This window comes from Pectinophora gossypiella, chromosome 27 (genome assembly GCF_024362695.1).
Source record: "Pectinophora gossypiella chromosome 27, ilPecGoss1.1, whole genome shotgun sequence".
Classification (NCBI taxonomy): Eukaryota; Metazoa; Arthropoda; class Insecta; order Lepidoptera; family Gelechiidae; genus Pectinophora; species Pectinophora gossypiella.
In genome coordinates this window covers 2,010,504-2,031,834 of record NC_065430.1, presented here as the reverse complement: position 1 = coordinate 2,031,834, position 21,331 = coordinate 2,010,504, and the positions used below count along the sequence as shown (strand labels likewise).

The window sequence follows — 21,331 nt, the reverse complement described above, 5'->3', positions numbered from 1 at the left end:
TCAAAATAAAGAGAAGCAATATAGGTAGCAACATCATTCTATACATAATTTAATCCATATATCAAGCAACAATTAGTTTTTTATGTCTCTGCCATTACATTACATTTTTGAATAATTATGTCACCCAGTTATGAGAAAATAGGTAATTATCACGTTAAAAGTGAACAACGTCATCTATCGTGTGTTTGGGGAACGCCGATTGGAAAGTACCACATTGAAAAAAAAAATGCTAATTTCAAGAGAGCCACGCCTATCGCACCTTCCTCTATACATTGGTAACATCTAACGTCCCTAAAATAACACATTAATAAAAAAAGTAATTAAATTATTATTATTATAATAGTAAGTCCACGATTATTAAGATCTGCATTAGTGACCACTTACGTCACTACATTGCGTCACCAGTCACTTCACTTCACTGTTCACTTCACTTCACTGTCCACTTCACTTCACCCTCCTCCCCGCTACGATGTCGCGATGTCTATAATACACGAGTCTCATATGGATTTGTTATGTATACCTGAAAAAAGTTTTTATTTTTTAAATAGACAAAAGAAATGGAAAAGAAGATATAAGAATAAAGAGTGCCATAGTATAGTTATAATTTACCTAAATTTAGCTAAGGTAAACATAACTTAAAATTATAATTAATAATTAAATATAATTATAAGACATAAATATAATTATAAAATTATAATTAATAATTAAATATAATTATAATTTATGGAATATCTTTAAAGATAGATTTGAAGATAGATAGTTCATCAGTCATCCCGTGATCATGGCACTTGCAACAGTGTCGAAATATCGGGAGTCTCATATCCCTGTTTTAAACGCGGTAAGAACCGGTTTTTTTTTGTTGTTCTTCTTCTATCGTATGGGTTGTGAGGTGATTACTAACCCCATCATCCCTGGTGTCAGGGTTATTATTGAGCCGCCATAGGCCCCTGACATGGCTCATGTAACGACTACTTACTTAAGATCAGTAATTAGTAACCGGGACCAACGGCTTAACGTGCCTTCCGAAGCACGGATCATCTAACTTTTTGGACAGTCAGGTGATCAGCCTGTAATGTCCTAACATAACTAGGGATCACAAAGTGATTTTTGTGATTTGTCCCCACCGGGAATCGAACCCGAGACCTCCGGGATCGTGAGCACATCGCTCAACCACTGGACCACAGAGGTTTAAAGCTTATAAAAATAATACATAAACTGCCTATATACGTCCCACTGCTGGGCACAGGCCTCCCCTCAATCAACCGGAGGGGGTATGGAGCATACTCCACCACGCTGCTCCACTGCGGGTTGGTGGAGGTGTTTTTACGGCTAATAGCCGGGACCAACGGCTTAACGTGCCCTCCGAAGCACGGAATCATCTTACTTTTTCGGACAATCAGGTGATTCAAGCCTGAAAAGTCCTTACCAAACAAAGGACAGTCTCACAAAGTGATTTCGACAATGTCCCCATCGGGAATCGAACCCGGACCTCCAGATCGTGAGCCTAACGCTCTAACCACGAGACCACGGAGGCTGTCAATAGAAAAATAATAGTTTTAAGTTATTGTTAAAATGAATTGTTTGTATAAATGTTCTCAGGCTGAAACAATGTAGATGGAGGTTCGGGTTCGATTCCCGATGGGGACATTGTCGAAATCACTTTGTGAGACTGTCCTTTGTTTGGTAAGGACTTTTCAGGCTTGAATCACCTGATTGTCTGAAAAAGTAAGATGATTCCGTGCTTCGAGGGCACGTTAAGCCGTTGGTCGCGGCTATTAGCCGTAAAAACACCTCTACCAACCCGCAGTGGAGCAGCGTGGTGGAGTATGCTCCATACCCCCTCCGGTTGATTGAGGGGAGGCCTGTGCCCAGCAGTGGGACGTATGTAGGCTGTTTATGTAATGTACGTCACTGTACTCGAGCAACTTGTGGGCCAAATATATTCAAAAAGCGTACAATGCTCTGCGTATCCAATACAATAACGCATTCAGGGCTCTATTGCGGCTGCCTCGCTACTGCAGCGCGTCGGCTATGTTCGCGGGGGCGGGTGTGGATGGTTTTGACGCTGTCTGGCGCAAAAAAACCGCTGAACAGAATGCGAGTTAGTAGCAATGGAATCCTGGCTGCAATTGAATAGGTGTGACAGCCCTCTGATATTGGACCTCATAAAGCGTGTCAAATCCCCTCTAGTTATAAGGTACTAACATAAGTTAAGTAAATTGTACTAATAAATAAATGGATCTGTATTGTCTTTAATAAATAAATAAATTATTATTATTTCAAAAGGGTTACCAAAATCTATTTTTTCAGTATGACCATTTAAAAAGTGATGCAGAGTTATTGTGGGACGATTCTAACTGTATTTGGGTCATTCTTCTTTTTTATCGACAATAAGAAGTCATTTTCTCGTTATATCGGATTTAACATCTTTCATTATAACGGCAATAAATATTTAAAAAACATCATATAGAGATGTGTCTGTAGAGGAGTATTTAGTGTTTCTCTTTATCTTGGTAATATACTGTTCCTTGCAGGCGCATTGCAAAATATATTGTGACAGAGTGGCCCTTTTCATCGGAGACAGCATTTCGATTTACCACTCTGTCACAGAATTTTGTGAAAAACAACCAAGCTACGTTAATCACTAATCGAGGAACCGATTAGTATTTCGCTAGTATTTTAAGTATAATAAGATAACTATATTTTTGGACAATGGAAAGATTAAATAAAATTCTAAAACATGCTATGTTATAGCAGAGCGAAGGACGGATCATTGTCGATAAAAAAGAAGAACGACCCATTTATGTTGTTAGTAAAATGTAGTTGCACGTACCGAGCTAGTCGTAGAGGTCCTGGTCGTGGTCGGGCGTGCGGGCGCGGGCGGGGGCGGGCGCGGGCGCGGGCGGCGCGGCGGCGCCGTAGTTGAGGAAGTCCCACACCAGGATGGTGTCGTCGTGCGACGACGACACGATCTGGAACTCGTCGAACTGCAACCGGAACACGCGGCCCGTGTGCTCCTGGAGCATTGGCGCGGACGGGTCAAACAAAATGGTTGTTCTCGCTTCGGTTACGGGGGGCTCGAGGCGGGTGGGCGGGGGTCGAGCGCTGGGGTAGGGTCGCCACATTGATTCACCACCGCCGTAGATACGATCATTTATTTATTTTTATTAATTTTTATTTATGTTTATTTATTTTTATTTATTTATTTATTTTATATTTCAGAAATTTAATATTTATTAAAAAAATAAAAATAAACAATAATAATAAAAAACAGAATGTAAATCCACCACAGGCTTCGTCAGTACCAACATTCATATTAATAAAATAAAATAAGGGAAAGCATATTCAATTCATACATAATAAAATCCGCACAAGCTTCGTCAAAATACAAAAACAAAACCACAATTGGCTTCGTCCAAAACTACCTACTCCAGAAGCCCACCCCGGACCGCCTCCGGCTCAAAGCTACCCATTAAACTGGCCGCATTTCCACGTTGAACAGCCAGTGAAATGCGCTGAACCAAAAACGATCCGGAACGCGGATCATGGCCCTTCTCACGCAACCGCCTCCCCAGCCCCAGCTTTATTTTTTTTTTATTTATTTTTATTTATTTATTCAATTTCACAATATAAGCTTACAGCTAACGCCAAAGCACTTATATGTTAGACAAAAAGGATGCATTAAATTTTACATTAACATAGATAGGTACTTATTACATTTTACATTTTAATACTGCTTTCGATCCTTAATTTATCACTAAGGAACAAGACAGTTTACCGAAACACAGATACACTATTTTGAAATATGTTGGCATGCGACTGGTGTGCGAATATTTCATTCAATAAGGAAACAGCTCTTGTTGTAGGAGCGTTTGCAAAACTATATGTACGAGCGCGGATCGGCGCTAGAATCGGCGGTGCACGCCGTGGCTTTATAAGAAGACCAGCGGGCTTAGCACCGTAAGCACGCGACTCTCTCAGACTGAGATCATCTGTCTCTTTCTGTGCAGTACTGTGAAAGAGTGACGAGTGATGTATGTCGTGGCGAGAAAGAGTCGCTCGCTGAGGCCGGGTTTCCACTGCCGCGGAGATGGGCGGAGAATAGCGGAGATGTGCGGATTTCAACAATCACAGCGTTCGAGAGAGCAAAAAACGAAAACGCTCTGTCACTCTCTCTCTCTCATGGTGATTGGTCGATTCCTGCACATCTTCGCTGCAATGGAGGCGCAGCCTTACGGTGCTAAGCCCTCAGGTATGCTCAATCCTATAACAAGCCGCCATTGCTAGCCCATTGATGACGTAAGTGTTACCATTGAATTGGTATCTCCAACATTCTAAGGACGTAAATTTTATTATTGAAAAGTAAATTACTGACTAATGTATTTAATTACTATTACTTATCTCATATATAAAAATCATTAAAACTTTAAGTAAATCTTTTACTAAATGTTCAAAATTTGTGAGTAAGTTATGTTTTACGAAATGGCAACACCGGGTCGGATGACGTCAGCTGGGCTAACCTTGAAATGTTAGCTGTCACCTTTGAGCATACCTGGTCTTATACCATGGCTTGTCCGACTTTTGTTAGTAGTGTGGCGGACCCAACTAGTTGACCACCTAGTTCCGCCCACATGCAACAGATGGCGCCACATTCAATAATGCAGTCTTCAAGCAGTCGTGAAACGCGCTATCGAAGTTTACACAGCAAGACGCATATATACAACTTCCAACACAACACTGTTGGATCGTCGATCCCTAGTCACACTACCAACTTGTGGCTAGCGGGGTACTATGCTCTGTTCGGTACTTCGAAAACATCCTTTGGCGGCAGCACATCGTCGCCGCTAAAGTAGTAATCGACTAGTTGGAAACTAACCTATTAGGATTCAAACCCTCAAATTCAGCGCTCAACCCCAACTCAACATCCCTATATAAATATTAGGTCTTCACCTATAAAATTGCCGTTTTCTGATACTAGGAAAAGTTGCATAATTATCTCGCATACTCCACCACGCTGCTCCACTGCGGTTCGGTCAAAAATTCAAAAATATTTATTCTTCAAAATTGGCTTACACAGCGCTTTTTGATCGTCATAAATTAAATTACATATTGGTTGCTAATTCCTGCAGACGCCATCCAATTTTATTTTAAGTTATATCTGTCATTTTCTTATCCGTTGAAAAAGAAAGGGACGGGTAATCGACAGCCATAAAATTTATGGAATACACGACAATTGTAAGCAGACATCTAAAACAACCGTCTAAAAATTTTACATCGGCCAATAACCCGACAGAGTTAAGTAGACAGCACGTCAAACGGATTGCATACCAGCGAGATGCCTATTTTATTCGCCCGGGTTATTCTTACATACATTTATTTATTATTTATTTTTATTTATTTTATTTTCATTTAATTTTTTTTTGTTTTTTTTTTTATTTTTTTTTTTTATTATTTTTTTTACATATGTATGTACATAAACCCGGGTTATTCATTCGTTTTCAAATTAACTTGTCAACAATTATCCGTCCCTCTCCTTTTCGGCGGATAAGAAAATGACGGGTATAACTTGAAATAAAATTAGGTGTCTGCAGGAATCGGGGCCCCTGTATGTGTGAGAACGAGCAATTTGACAGGTGAAGAGCTAATATGCGTCACGACGTAATGTATAGTTACCACTAGGGTGCGCAGACACAGGTCCTGGTGCGGCGTGCGCACGTCCAGCGCGGCGGGCAGGTCCCACACCTTGATCTTGCCGTCGTACGCGCCCGACACGATGCGCTTGTTGTCGAACCTGGCGGGGCACATGGAACACGTGCTCATACCATAAGGAATAATACATTCAAAAAAATTAAAAAAAAATCAAAAATATTTATTTTTCAAAATTGGCTTGCAAAGTTAGCACTTTTTGAACGTTAATTAAATTACATATTATGTAACTAGCTGTAAAACTACTACCACATCGGAATCTGTAACGCTGAGGGATAGACGTGGCCAGAAAACCTCCCAGCACAGGGCCCTAGTCCTGCTAATAAGTTTAATTATAATAAGGAATAATATCTCCATCCCCCACTAGCGTCGGAGCTAGGTTTATCTTACCCCCCCTCGGACATAGCTTAGTCTTCAATCGTCTACACACACGAGGCTGATAGTATGGTCACCGAGTGACTCACAGTCTGATAGTGTCGTCGCTGAGTGACTCACAGTCTGATAGTGTTGTCACTGACTCACTCAACCCTGATAGTGTTGTCACTGACTGACTCACAGCCTGGTAGTGTTGTCAATGGCTCACTCGACCCTAATAGTGTTGTCACTGACTGACTCAGTCTGATAGTGTTGCCACTCACTCACTCACAGTCTGGTAGTGTTGTCACTGACTGACTCAGTCTGATAGTGTTGACACTGGCTCACTCGCAGTCTGATAGTGTCGTCACTGAGTGAGTCACAGTCTGATAGTGTTGTTACTGACTCACTCAACTCTGATAGTGTTGTCACTGACTGACTCAATCTGATAGTGTTGCCACTGACTCACTTACAGCCTGATAGTGTTGCCACTGCCTGACTCAGTCTGGTAGTGTTGACACTGGCTCACTCGCAGTCTGATAGTGTCGTCACTGAGTGAGTCACAGTCTGATAGTGTTGTTACTGACTCACTCAACTCTGATAGTGTTGCCACTGACTCACTCACCGTATACACCGCACGAGCTCCTCGTGTCCCTCGAGCACGCGGATGCACTGCCCGCACTCTATGTCCCACAGTCTGATAGTGTTGTCACTGGAGCCGGACACCACTAGTCTGTCCCGGTACTGGAGGCACGCGATGCCGCGCTTGTGGCCGTTGAGGGTCCTCACGAACTCGCACGACGAGGTATTCCACACCTGAAAAGGTAGATTTTTCTTTTTTTGTTACCCCGTCTCTTCGCCTGGCTGCTGGTACTGCACTAAGAGAAATAGAGTGGACTAAAGTATATATTGAGTGACCCCATGTATATCTAGAGTGACCTCACACTATTTAGAATTGCCCTACGTATATCTAGAATGATCCTACACTATTTAAAGTTGCCCCACGTATATCCAGAGTGACCCCCACATTTTTTAGAGTTGCCCCACGTATATCTAGAATGACCTCACGTTATTTAGAGTGACCCCACATTATTTAGAGTTGCCCCACGTATATATCTAGAGTGGCCCCACAATATTTAGAGTTGCGCCACGTATATAGAATTACCCATGTAGAGTTGCCCCACATTATTTAGAGTTGCCCCACGTATATCTAGAGTGACCCCACATTATTTAGAGTTGCACCAGGTATATATCTAGAGTGGCCCCACAATATTTAGAGTTGCGCCACGTATATGTAGAGTTGCCGCACATTATTTAGAGTTGCCCCACGTATATCCCGAGTGGCCCCATCCCTCACCTTAATAGTGCGGTCCCCAGAGGCGCTGACTATGTACTTCTCGTCGAAGTCCACCACGTTGACGGCGGCGCGGTGGCCGACCAGCACGCGACGCAGCATTATCTCCGTCGTCGATGACATGTCCCATACCGCTATTGAACGGTCCTGTTGACAAAAGGTAACTTGTAAACATATACCCAGATAGACAAGTATATCCAGAGTTGCCCCAAGTATATCCAGAGTGACCCTACAATATTATTATTATTATATTTGAATTTGAGTAGTTGGAAGCCTATTACCTTGCTGCACGTAACCATCATGCCGTTGCAGAACCGCAGGTGCAGCACGGCCTCGCAGTGGTGGATGAGCGTGTTGAGCATGGCGCCCGTGGCCACGTCCCACACGCGCACGGTGCTGTCTGACGACCCTGAGATGATGGCGCGCTCGTCGTACTGCAGGCACAGCACCGAGCCCGTGTGACCCTGGAGCTCCTGGTCACAAAAAAAAACAATTACAAAACATCATTTTAAAAAAAACAAAAAAAAAAGATCACATTAGACATAGAAATAAACGTTAAGCCATTGGTCCCGCTTACTACTTACTGGGGCCTGTTTAATAAAACTTACAATTGTAAATTACAACGACAATTTGATGTTCATTACGCAGTTAATGTGAAACTGTAAAATATTTGTGATCACACACTCCGCAATGTACATCAAATTGTAATTGTAATTTACAATTGTAAGTTTTATAAAACAGGCCCCTGATGTAAGTAAGTAGTCGTTACTTAAGCCATGTCAGGGGCCTTTGGCGGTTCAATAGTAACCCTGACACCAGGGTTGATGAGGTCGCAATAAAACATTTCTATATCTTCTTCTATCGTGTGAGTTGTGAGGTGGAGTACCAACCTCATCAACCCTAGAGTCAGGGTTATTATTGAGCCGCCAAAAGCCCCTGACACGGCTCATGTTAGTAACTTACATCAGTAAGTAATAACCGGGACCAACGGCTTAACGTACCTTCGGAAGCACGGATCATCTTACTTTTTGGACAAACAGGTGATCAGCCTGTAATGTCCTAACCAAGCTAGGGATCACAAAGCGATTTTTGTGATTTGTCCCCACCGGGATTCGAGCCTGGGACCTCCGGATCGTGAGCCCAACGCTCAAACCACTGGACCACGGAGGCCGCCCGCTATGACACTCACCTTTACACACTGCAAAGTTTTTCGGTCCCATATCTTGATGGTGTTATCTCGTAGACCGGACACTATCTTGTTGTCGTCGTATTGCAGACAGTACACTCCCTTCGAGTTCTCTGACCGACAGTTAATCCTCTGGAATGAAGAACAGTTTTATAAGTTAAGGCACACACCGGACACTTCATACAAAAACAAACACACAATGTGCCTTATGCAAAGTGTTTTTCACAAAGTCACTTACACAAAGTGATTTTCACAGTGCTCTTTACAAAGTGACTTTCACAAAGTGATTTTATCAAAGTGACTTACACAAAGTGATTTTCACAATGCTTTTTACAAAGTGATTTTATCAAAGTGACTTACAGAAAGTGATTTTCTAAACGTGCTTTTCACAAAGTAACCTCATAGAGCGTATATCCTCAGAGTGTTTTTCACAAAGTGACTTACACAAAGTGATTTTCACAAAGTAACCTCACAGGGTGTCCTAGATTCTTTGACACAAGTGTATCTTTCCATAAGCCAGTTGTCCTCTATGGAGCGCATATCCTCACAAAGCGATTTTCACAAAGTGACTAACACAAAGTACTTTTCACAAAGTAACCTAATAGGGTGTCCTTGATTCTTTGACACTACTGTACCTGTAAATTGTGTCGTCCCATACGCCAGTTGTCCTCTATGGAGCGCATATCCTCACAAAGCGATTTTCACAAAGTGACTAACACAAAGTACTTTTCACAAAGTAACCTAATAGGGTGTCCTTGATTCTTTGACACTACTGTACCTGTAAATTGTGTCGTCCCATACGCCAGTTGTCCTCTATGGAGCGCATATCCTCACAAAGCGATTTTCACAAAGTGACTAACACAAAGTACTTTTCACAAAGTAACCTAATAGGGTGTCCTTGATTCTTTGACACTACTGTACCTGTAAATTGTGTCGTCCCATACGCCAGTTGTCCTCTATGGAGCGTATATCCTGTATGATCTTGGGGTATAGTTGTCTGTAGAACGAGTGTGACGGATGCTGGCAGCCCGGCTTCGGTTTGAACAGATACTGGATCCTGACAAAGAAAAAAAAACAACATAAGCTCACGACTTTTTGTTTCTTTTTTCATTAATTGTTTATTTTATGTTGTATTAGTGTGGGATAGGGCTTGAAGAAAACGATTACTATTTCTAACTTTGTTTATTTTTAAACCATTATATATTCTTCTCCATTATCCTCTTTAAAAAAAACCGTCCGCCATTTCCCTGTCATTCCGCAATCCTCTCTTCTCTCTCGCTCACTCCTCGCTCTCTCTTTCTCACACCTTTGCGTTACGTTTCATTCAGCCTACCATTCATACATTAGTTTTTATATATATTATTTTTCTCGTCATACAGGGCATTGGGTTACACTGTAATGTTGTATGTACCTTTATAAATAAATAAATAAACAAAATAATAAATAAACGACTATATTCCAATTTGGGCTGTCAGAGGTACATCCATCGCAAGATGAACTAAGCCACACTTCACCGAGAACCTTCTGTTAGGCCAATGCAATACGAGTAGATGTGCCGTATCGCCGTCTATAACGGTCGAGCCAACTGTGTTAGTGAAAAACTACACTTAAGATCCCAACAAAAACATAAATGTGTACAAATTTTCCTGTACCCAAAAGTTGCGTGGAAGAAATTGCTGGAGCAATAAGGCCGCCTGTTGTGTTTTTCTGTATATGTTGTCCTTATCTCTGTATTTTGTGTCCATTGTGCTCAATAAAGTATTTTATCTATCTATCTATCAAATGTGAAATGAGACTTTTTTTGACGTGACATATTGTAGATGTGCCGCAGATGGCATTAACTACTTGGCCGGACAAATGGGGAGCGCTGGAAGGCTCTCACCCGGTAGAAATGAGAGCCAAGTTCTATATTATTTATGATATACCTATGCCTTGGTTGACTTCAACGACAAAAGAAGTGAGTTCTAAATGGGTGCCAAGTTCAATGGTCACTCCTGAAATTTATTTTTAACAACATAAAATATAATTTCTTCTTATAACTTGAGATAATATATTGTAGCCTAAGGTCTGACTTGGATAGTTTTAAACCCATTTGATTTAAAAAAGTACACTCACTAGGCCCCACTCACTATACACACACTCACTGGATTGGTTTTGGGTCCATACAAGACCATTAACCCGGCCCCAGAGGGGACAGAGTCACCTTCTCTGCCCTCCACTGGGGCAATTCCTGTTCGGCGCGTCCTTGTCGCTGTGGTGGGCGCCTGTACTTCAGTAGGCCAGAGTGAGAAGATGGTTGACTTCGACCTACGGGGTATAGCGTAGGGACACGGGTGAAGACCTCAAAGGTTGCAGAAGCGAAGATGGGAGCCATCGGGAGCAATGCAGGATGGAAGGGGCAAGTCACAGGGACTGTAACCTGGAACCTGACAGAGGGCAGCAGTAACTGTCAGAGGACAGGAGTCCTTTGAAACAGACTACTCTGGGCGCCATCCCACTCGCGTCAGACAGAGTACTGCGGGGCGAAAGCAAGAGGGAAACCACCCTAAAAAGTAGCATGGAGAATGCTACTTCGACAAGAGCGTGGCTCTTAACTTAGTGACACTTACCAGCCCCTCCTTTCGGCCAGGCCGCGCCACAAGGAGTCGGTGCGCACCTTCCGCTCCACCAGCTTCTTCCACAGCATACCCTCAGAGATAACACGCTGCCACTCCCGGCAGACCAGCTCCGCGGCGCATAACGAACTCGCATCCAAATATGACAGGATGTTCTCTGCTACGTGGTCGAGACCTTTCTCTGGAAAAGGAGATTAAAACTTGCGTAAATTCACGCCAGTAACGGCTTCCGTGGTTGAGCGTTGGGCTCACGATCCGGAGGTCCCGGGTTCGAATCCCTGTGGGGTCATATCACAAAAATCACTTTCTGATCCCTAGTTTGGTTAGGACATTACAGGCTGATCACCTGATTGTCCGAAAGTAAGACGATCCGTGCTTCGGAACGTTAAGCCGTTGGACCCGGTTACTACTTACTGATGTAAGTGAATAATCGGTACATGAGCCATGTCAGGGGTCTTTGGCGGCTGTATAGTAACCCTGACACCAGGGTTGATGAGGTTGGTAATCCACGTCACAACCCACACGATAGAAGAAGAGATATAGATCTGCATAAGCAGCAAGAGTAGTGGGAATACCACCTCTTATCAGCACTGCACGTGTTCGACGGCACAAATTCGGACCTTATTCAGGATCCCTCGCGGAAGGTCCCTGGCTTTGACTCCAAACGAAAAACCTGGACCCGACTGAACCGCTGTAGGACCAACCATGGAAAGTCAAACCATCACCTACATAAATGGGGCTTAAAGGAGTCGCCATACTGTGAATGTGGTCACCCGGATCAAACCATATCTCACATTGTGAACGAGTGCCCTCTGCACCGGTTCCCAGGTGGTATAGCCGAGCTGCATTGTGTGACTGATGCGGCAGAGACTTGGTTAGGGGAGCTTCAGCTGGATATATGATCCACGCAGGATATTTTATTTTTGCCCTGTGCCCCATTTTTGTGCGATCGGTCGACTTGGTTTTATTAACATGCAGGACAGGCCCCCTCATTAGAAGGCTGCCTTCATTAAGGTGCTACTGTATGTTATCCCATATGTGCGTCCTTTTGAGGCGTCTCATATAGTGGTTGTCACTTAAACTCCGGGCCAGTTTGTTTTGGTGATGAGTAATTCGATCTCTGTATAGCCTTGTAGTGGTGGCAATTTCTTGCTTAACTGTCCTCATTCCAAGGTACTCGTGAAGTTCGTCCATGCGAGTGAACCAAGGTGCTCGCGCTATTGATTTGAGCACTCCGTTTTGGACTAATTCTACCGAGAGCCTCAAGAGACCAGCTGACTGCGAGGTTGACACATGGAAAATACCGAAGAAGCCAGCAAGATCGAATCTGTATACTACTGGTGAGCGTTCATCTTTTACCAATGAGAATAGGTTTAGTTCGCTTGCTGCTGATCACATCGCTGATTCATCTCAACCTTATTCCGACTCCTTGAACAAGCCTAAAAGCTCCCGAATACCTCCTATTATTATGGAGATACCGGAAGGCTGGACCCACACTAAAATAATAGATACCATATCGAAGGGTACCAACAAATACCACATGGCCTATAAAGGAAATAATAAAGTATCATTACAATGTCATGATGTAAAGGCATTTACAAGTCTCAAAGCGGAATTGTTAGCTGTCAATGTTCCTTACCACACCTTTTCTCGCAAAGAAGAGAGAACAGCTAAGGTCGTTGTCTATGGATTGCCGGATTCCGACATGGATGAATACTTGAAAGAAGAGCTCCAAGTGCTTGGTTTTGACAAGGCTGAGATATCTAAGTTAAAATCAAAGACCTCCAAAACGCAAACCTGCCCTTACCTCATTACCTTACCACCTGGAAGTGCTAGTGTCGCAAAATTCAAACAAATTAAATATCTATGCAACTGTGTTGTACAGATACAAAAATATAAGGTCTCACCTAATACTGTGACCCAGTGTTTTAGATGTCAACGCTTTGGGCATACAGCTAAAAACTGTAACTTAACGGAACGATGCGTCAAATGTACGGAATTGCACGCAACCAGGGTTTGCCCAAAAAATGACCGCTCCTCTCCAGCTAAATGCTGCAACTGCAAGGGCGAGCACCCCGCAAATTACAGACAGTGTCCTGAACGACTTAAATACCTTGAAAATGTACCAAAACCAAAAACCCCGCTCGTACGGACAAACTTATTGTCGGAACAAGAGCCCTTCAAACATGATGTTGAACATTGGCCTTCAATTCGTCAAAGAAAGTCTAGTACCTCGAAATCAGAAGAAACTGCTCCTAATGTTAGCTCTTTAGATAATGCTTCGAAAACGACTCAAGCTAACTCAGCATGGCGAGTGCCTAAGTTAATGAAAACATCGCAACCGGTTGAACCAAGAACCCTAGGAGTTTCGGAGACGGAGTTTAATGGTGCCCTGGAGATTTTAGAAATCTGTAGTATTTTAAGAGACATAAAAGATCACTTCACTAGCTGTCGAACTTTTATGGATAAGGTTATCTTAGTTCTGAAACATTTTGGCCGATATGTCTAAAAATAACAACTTAAATGTTATGTACTGGAATGCCGATGGCATTAGAAACAAAATTCATGAACTACTTAATTTAATTGATGGTGATTTATTTATTGATATTATCGCCATCAATGAAACCCTATTAACCTCAAATTGCAATCTTTGTGTGCCTGGATTCGTATTACACAGACAAGATAAGCACCCTAATGGCCACGGTCGTGGAACAGCTATTCTTGTTCGATCAAATATACAGCATTTGCGTGTTCAATCGCCATGGACATATAATCTGGAAACTGTTGCTATTGAACTCACTGTTTCTGGCAAAATTTACACTATCATATCTATCTATCAATCACCAAATTCTCCATTACTTCCAGCTGATTTAAGCAATATTATGAACATGAGTAATCATGTGTTAGTCATGGGTGATTTTAATGCTAAACACTCAGCTTGGAATTGTCTAGATTCAAACAAGCGTGGAATTGTGTTGTACAACCACATGATTGAAAACGATTATACTATTTGTGCTCCCGCTAAGTTCACCTTAACACATTACAGGCCTGAATTACGCCCATCTACTCCTGATTTATGCCTTACTAAAAACATCTATGACATTTCAGAATTGAGCACAGTGCCAGCATTGTCTTCCAATCATCTGCCGGTTGGGTTCACCCTCTATGGCCTTACTGAACGTAAGCCTACAACCCGCTTTGACTATTCGAGAGCTGATTGGGAGGGTTATCGTAAATATCTTAATCGTAAAACGATACTTACCCAAAATACTTATCGTTCTCCTCAAGACATCGAACGAGCCGTTGTCGATCTCACTTGCAATATGTCTGAGGCGCGTGAACAAAACATTCCGTTAAAGACTACGCATATCAATAGAAAGTCATTACCTCGGTTCATTAAAAGAAAAATCAAAGAAAAGAATAGATTACGACGACTTGAACAAAACTGTAATGATCAAAACTTCCGCAAACATCTCCGGACTCGTATTAATTATCAGCAATCTAGGATTACGGATTGTATTAAGAAACACAACGATGACGTCTGGTGTCGGAAGTTGTCTAGGGTTGACAATCCAAGCTCGGATATCTTTCGCTTTACTACAAAACTTACAAATAATAAAAATGTATGTATTCCTCCTATAAAAAGACCAGATGGAACCACTACTGCTAACACAAAAGAACAATGTAATGTATTAGCGGAATCTTTTTATCAAAACATGCTTCTTACTACATCTTGGCGAGAACCTAACATCGAAAAACTTGTAGAAGATTCTGTCCGTCACCTTCACAGCAGCTGTGATGTCGGGGTACCGTTCATATGCAGGCCTAATGAGATATGTAAAATAATCCGTCAGCTAAAAACAAATAAAGCCCCGGGAACTGATATGATCGATAGTATTTTAATCAAAAATTTACCTCAAAAATGCATAGTCATGCTTACTAAAATATTTAATGCCTGTTTTACGCACTGCTACTTCCCATCTAAATGGAAAATTGCAAAGGTGATACCTATTATCAAGCCAGGAAAAGATAATACTGTTCCAACAAGTTATCGCCCAATTAGTTTACTACCGAATCTGAGTAAAATTTTTGAGAAAATTATTGCGATACGTCTCTTAAAAGTGAGCAATCACTTCATCCCGATGGAACAATTCGGTTTTCGGCAGGGTTATTCCACTGTTCAACAGCTGGCTCGTGTAAGCGAACATATTGCTCACAATTTAAATCTTAAAATGTCTACTGGCATGGTCTTATTGGACATTGAGAAAGCGTTTGACTCTGTGTGGCACAGAGGTTTGATTCATAAGATGATGAAAGCTGAAGTACCTAACAGCCTTGTCAAACTGATCTGTTCCTATTTAGAAAATCGTAAATACGCTGTTCATATTGACGGCACCAGATCTTATGACCTCAAGATTCCAGCCGGTGTGCCTCAGGGGTCAGTGCTAGGACCGCTCCTTTTTAACATTTATCTGCATGATATACCGAAGCAACCGTATACCCATTTGGCGTGTTTTGCGGATGATACGGCGACCTACACGACGTCTGGTGATGTTGATGATATCATTACCAGACTTAACTGGTCTGTAGAACTTCTTACAACATATTTTGAAAATTGGAAATTAAAGTTAAACCAAACCAAGACGGAAGCAATCTTCTTTACACGTAAAATAAGGGCCCCACGGAGGCAAATCACGATTAAAGGCTTTAAAGTACCATGGCGTCCTAGTGTTAAGTACTTAGGGGTCAATTTTGATACCAAATTAAATTGGATTATTCACATAGATTCACTACGTGCTAAAGGTATAAAATCAATGCATATGATAGGTCCTATATTTAACAGGCGGGCGAATCTTAGCCCGCTCACAAAACTACGCCTCTATACGACACTAATCAGGCCTCGTATCACTTACGCTTGTCCAGTGTGGTGTTCTACCAGTATCTCCAATATTCTTAAATTACAAAAACTACAAAATCGTGCATTAAAAATATCTTACAATACTCCTTTTTACACTAACCTGAAAAAATTACAAAATTCCATTAAATTTCCTACTATAAAAGAGTTTATTACTAAACTAGCATTCAAATTTTATATTAAAAATAACCCAAAACATCCAAATATTTTAATATCAGCAATTGGCAGAAGTCGTTATTGCACCTTGCCCTATATCGATACTTACAAGAGATACAGGTTACCCCATCACTATTTCCTATCTGAACCGGTCAGCGAGTCACCCGCACTACGTGTGACTAATACATCTTCGTGGTGATTAGTTACCGCTTACTAATCTAATCTGTTCTCCTTATGCAATAAGAGTTAGTATGCATTAGCACTTTCGGCTATTATATTATTTAATTACCCACAAATATAAATATGAAATTTGATCTTAAGCAACTTTGTTATTTAATTTACTTACCTAAATTAATTTGATCCTTTATAAAGTTACACTATGTTAGATCGTATGCTTGATTCTGTTACTTGTAAGTTTAACACTAGTATGTATAAACATTATCTGAAATGTTTATGTTAGCAAATCCCTTCACTTGTCTTCCTTAAAGTTTGAAACCACAACATTGTAAAAGTATTGATAACATTCATAGTATAAGTTTTAATAGGTGTTATTAGCCTGATAAACGTTGTTAATTATTTAAGATTTTTGCTAACAAGACAGTGTCATGTTATCAAATTAAGTTGTACTTATGATGAAATAAAGAACATTTAAAAACAAACAAACTCCGTTTTGGAAGCGTTTCTGTCTGCCATAATAATAACACGCACGCTTGAAAACCCGGAGGAAAGACCTTCCATACATATTTAATCCACGTTTAACTATAGTTAAGCATTGTCCTCAGTATCATGCAGTAAAGCTATACAATAAACTTCCTATATATCTAAAAAGCATAACTGATCTTAGAAAATTTAAAGTAGAACTTAAGTCATATCTTTTGAAGAAGTGTTACTACACAGTTGATGAATTTTATAATGACAATGAAAATTGATTATGAAATTAACATGACACTATTGTATTAATTTATTTATTTATTTTATATATATATATATATATATATATATATATATATATATATATATTTTTTATTGATCTTGACATCCTTAAATATAAATATGTTTGAAATTTTGACATTATTGCTTAATTCAATTCAATTCATTGACATTGTTACTTTGTTTTTGCTATTTAAATTATTATTAATTGCTATAAATTTGATGTTATTAATTATTTTTGTATATGTAAAATTGTTATGTTCTTGTCATGAAATGTTTAAATATGTTAAATGGATTATTATTATTATATATAATATCGAACAGAATGTAAAAATTGTTAACGATTACATAAATAAATAAATATTAATCAGCACTGATACTCTTGCCATACTCACTGGGTAGCATTGAAATGAAGTCCCGTTGCAGCATAGGCTTCAGGTACGCGTTGATGTGTCCATGCTGATAGTGGCACATCCGCGCCAGCAGCTGCTCCACAAACTCCACCTGCCAGTGGAGATCGCGTTAGGACACTCCGAAGAAACATGTTTTACCATACACATACATACATAAACAGCCTATTTACGTCCCACTGCTGGGCACAGGCCTCCCCTCAATCAACCGGAGGGGGTATGGAGCATACTCCACCACGCTGCTCCAATGCGGGTTGGTGGAGGTACCGTAATACTTAATAATGCTTATATGCTATGCTATACCGGGTGTTAGTGACATCGTAACGAAAACTTTGTGAGATGATTCAGACCATGATTCTGAGTAGTTATCTAGTGGAATTTTCCGTCGCAAAAGTATGGTAATGAAAATATAAAAAAAAACTAAAATTTTCATGAATTTAAAAAAGAAGAGTCGAGTGGAGGAAGAGTCGAGTGGAGGAAGAGTCGAGTGGGGAAGACTCGAGTGGGGGAAGGGACGAGTGGAGGAAGAGTCTAGTGGGGGAAGGGACGAGTGGAGGAAGAGTCTAGTGGAGGAAGAGTCGAGTGGAGGAAGACTCGAGTGGGGGAAGGGACGAGTGGGGGAAGGGACGAGTGGAGGAAGAGTCGAGTGGAGGAAGGGTCGAGTGAAAATCTTAGAATACGGGTGTATCATCATAATCATCACGCTTGAAGGCTGACAATGAAAATAATATTCATAACATGCCTGGTCTGTCTCGTTCCATCTGGTGAAGTAGTTAAGGCAGGCGTCGCGCTCCGCCGCGTAAGCGGGGCTGCTCGGCGCGGGACGGACACCCGTGTCCAGAGATGTGAGTGACGTCACCTGCAAGAATAATAATAAAAACGTTTATTTTTAATCAATACAATGGCCCCGATTCCTGCAGGCGCCTCCTAATTTTACTTTAAGTTACATCCGTCATTTTCTTATCCGTCGAAAAGGAAAGGGACGGGTGATCGACAAGCATAAAATTTAAGGGACACACGTCAATTTTAAGCACAAATCTAAAACAACCCTTTAAAAAAGGAAAGATCTCGCGAGATCTCGTCTAAATTATCGGAATCAATCCCGAAGCACAATATGACGAGATCCTATTCGAAATTCGATCCTAGGCGAGAGATCCCAGGCGAATGTCCTTGAGTTATACTTATGGTTTTGATTATGCTGTTTTGCAAAGAAAACTTAATTATTTAGTTAGTAATATTGAAGGTGAGGAGCTCGGTGGCGCAGCGATAAACGCGCTCGGTCTGCGATTGTTGAAGTTAAGCAACTTTCGGAAAGGCCGGTCATAGGATGGGTGACCACACAAAAAAATATTTTCATCTCGAGCTCCTCCGTGCTTCGGAAGGCACGTTAAGCCGTTGGTCCCGGCTGCAGTAGCAGTCGTTAATAACCATTAATCCGCACTGGGCCCGCGTGGTTTAAGGCCCGTTCTCCCTATCCATCCATAGGGAAGGCCCGTGCCCCAGCAGTGGGGACGTTAATGGGCTGATGATGATGATGATTGAAGAATAAAGGTTTTTGTTTTCTGTCCAAAAATATTTTGTTTTAATTAACCTCAGTATCACAAAAAACAGTTTTCATCGTTTTCAGCCATCGTCACTTTACATTTTTTTTTATAAACTAGGCGAGATCCCGAAAATGTCGGGATAACGCGGGATTGATATTTCCAATCCCGCGGGATCTCGAATTTGCGATCTCAAGTCGGGATTACATTCCCTAGTTTCAACTTCGCAAAATACCTACTTGTTATTTATTTATTATAAATTATTCAGCAATTTATAAAACATCGGAAAACTGATAACTTTGACTGCACTGTACCTGTATGTATGTGAATGAGTTTAAAGGAAGGAAACCAAGGTTTAGGAAAGAATTGACTCAGGGAATTTACTGAGAGAAAATGTAATATTAACTCACTATAAAACAAAGTCGCTTTTTCTGTCCCTATATCCCTATGTACGCTTAAATCTTTAAAACTACGCAACGGATTTTGATGCGGTTTTTTTAATAGATAGAGTGATTCAAGAGGAAGGTTTATATGTTACGGCTGATGATGATGATGATGAAGTAGTGGAGAAATACTATTATTTTTGAGGTTTTTAATGTGATATCGTAAATAATTTCATTTTTTCCTCAGCATTGCACCCTAGCGAATCCTAGCGAACCTAGCGAAAACTTGCAACAGTTAGTAGTAACCGGGACCAACGGCTTAATGTGCCTTCCGAAGCACGAATCATCTTACTTTCGGACAATCCGGTGATCAGCCTGTAATGTCCTAACCAAACTAGGGATCACAGTGATTTTTCATGATATGTAGGTACCCACCGGGATTCGAACCCGGGACATCCAGATCGTGAGCCAAACACTCAAACCACTGGACCACGGAAGCCGTTAACTCCATAGTAATTTTGTGTTTTGATGTTTAGTAAAAAATTACTGTTTTGACTAGTTGGAAACTAGCCTATTACTTCGTTTTTTGCCCCCATTAAGAGTACTTTTTTTAGGACGTTACTAAGAGCCTATTCAATGGAGCAGTTTTTAGAAATACTTTCAGGGTTCATGACAACCTAATGTGTTTTATTCTTCAGCAAAGTGTTAAAAACCGTAAATTGTTACTGGCAATAAATTTATTTTATTCTTAAGTATGTAGTATGTATGCAATACAATTAAACGGTTTAATTTCCTCGAGGTAAACTACCGAACAGGTAAATTCTGAGCACTGGACTGATGAATGTGGGTTTTAATATTTGACAGCCAAGCAAAGTTCAGTCGAATTGTATGATAATCGGATTGTCAAATACTTAAACCCAAGTTCATCCCTGGTTTTTTTTTAATTTGTAAGGTGGGAAGTGTTTAATTATAAAAAAAAACGAGACTTAGCCATGAACATAACTGTCATAACATGAATGTTACGTGTCATCAAAGAATGTTATATGAAGACTACCAATAGTCAGGAATGTTATGAAATAAAAACACGAAAGTGGAACAACAACTTTATATACACAAATAACGAAAATTTATACCAAATTCTTGTTTCATTACGTATATAAGGAATCTAACTAGACTTTACCTGGGTTTTTTACGAGAAATTACAGGGTTTTACTTCATTTTATAAGTGGAAATACCGTAGTAACTAACAGTCTTGATTTCAACGTTATTTCGCGTAAATAAACATGTTTTCGTGTTTAATGGGAGCTTTTCGACATTGCTAACGTCGGGTGCATGAGGATAAACAATTTTGGATTGAAGCAAAAAGCAAAAAAGACTTATTTGAAACGACTGCAATGCAGAAAAGAGAAAAAATTACACCTCAGCAAAGTTACTTAGGCCGAAGGTTCATGTATTTTACGCGTCTAAATAAAGATTGTAACTGAAAAGTGTAACCAATAACTTAATTTGGTATTTGTATCGCCATAAAACACCAAAATATAGATCAAACCTTCGAAGATTTAGTCCAAAGATGGCGGAGCACCCATGACATTACTGCTATGCCCTAAATACAATTACAGAGCCATACCTGCGGTGGTGCTGTATCTTCTATCATCCTTTCAGTCTCCATTTTCGCTATTTCACTAAAAACATCAATAAAAGTCTACTAAAATCACCGTAAAATAACGAAATCACAGTCGCTAAATACTCATAGTTCGCATGACGTCAAGCACTACTATTTT

At 40.7% G+C, this 21,331-nt stretch overlaps 1 protein-coding gene across 1 annotated transcript; it reads right to left on the bottom strand.

The window, feature by feature from the left end:
* Positions 1-232: 232 nt before the first annotated feature.
* On the bottom strand, positions 233-21,314 carry LOC126378891 (F-box/WD repeat-containing protein 11). The gene is made up of 12 exons (XM_050027386.1): positions 21,178-21,314; positions 18,369-18,485; positions 17,612-17,720; positions 11,210-11,396; positions 9,522-9,657; positions 8,604-8,732; positions 7,696-7,887; positions 7,418-7,561; positions 6,686-6,876; positions 5,674-5,791; positions 2,834-3,017; positions 233-520 (listed from the first exon to the last, which is right to left on the bottom strand). Exons 1-11 carry the CDS (start codon positions 21,217-21,219, stop codon positions 2,838-2,840), a joined length of 1,545 nt encoding a protein of 514 aa, XP_049883343.1. The 5' UTR covers positions 21,220-21,314; the 3' UTR covers positions 233-520; positions 2,834-2,837.
* Positions 21,315-21,331: the final 17 nt, after the last annotated feature.

Bases quoted from the DNA above. Each gene is read 5' to 3' on its own strand.
- LOC126378891 (XM_050027386.1), bottom strand. From the start codon at position 21,219: ATGGAGACTGAAAGGATGATAGAAGATACAGCACCACCGCAG. The intron at 11,397-17,611 runs GTGAGTATGGCA...CTCCTTTTCCAG, and splicing joins CTTCATTTCAATGCTACCCA to AGAAAGGTCTCGACCACGTA. The intron at 3,018-5,673 runs GTAACTATACAT...CCAATGCTCCAG, and splicing joins TGTGTCTGCGCACCCTAGTG to GAGCACACGGGCCGCGTGTT.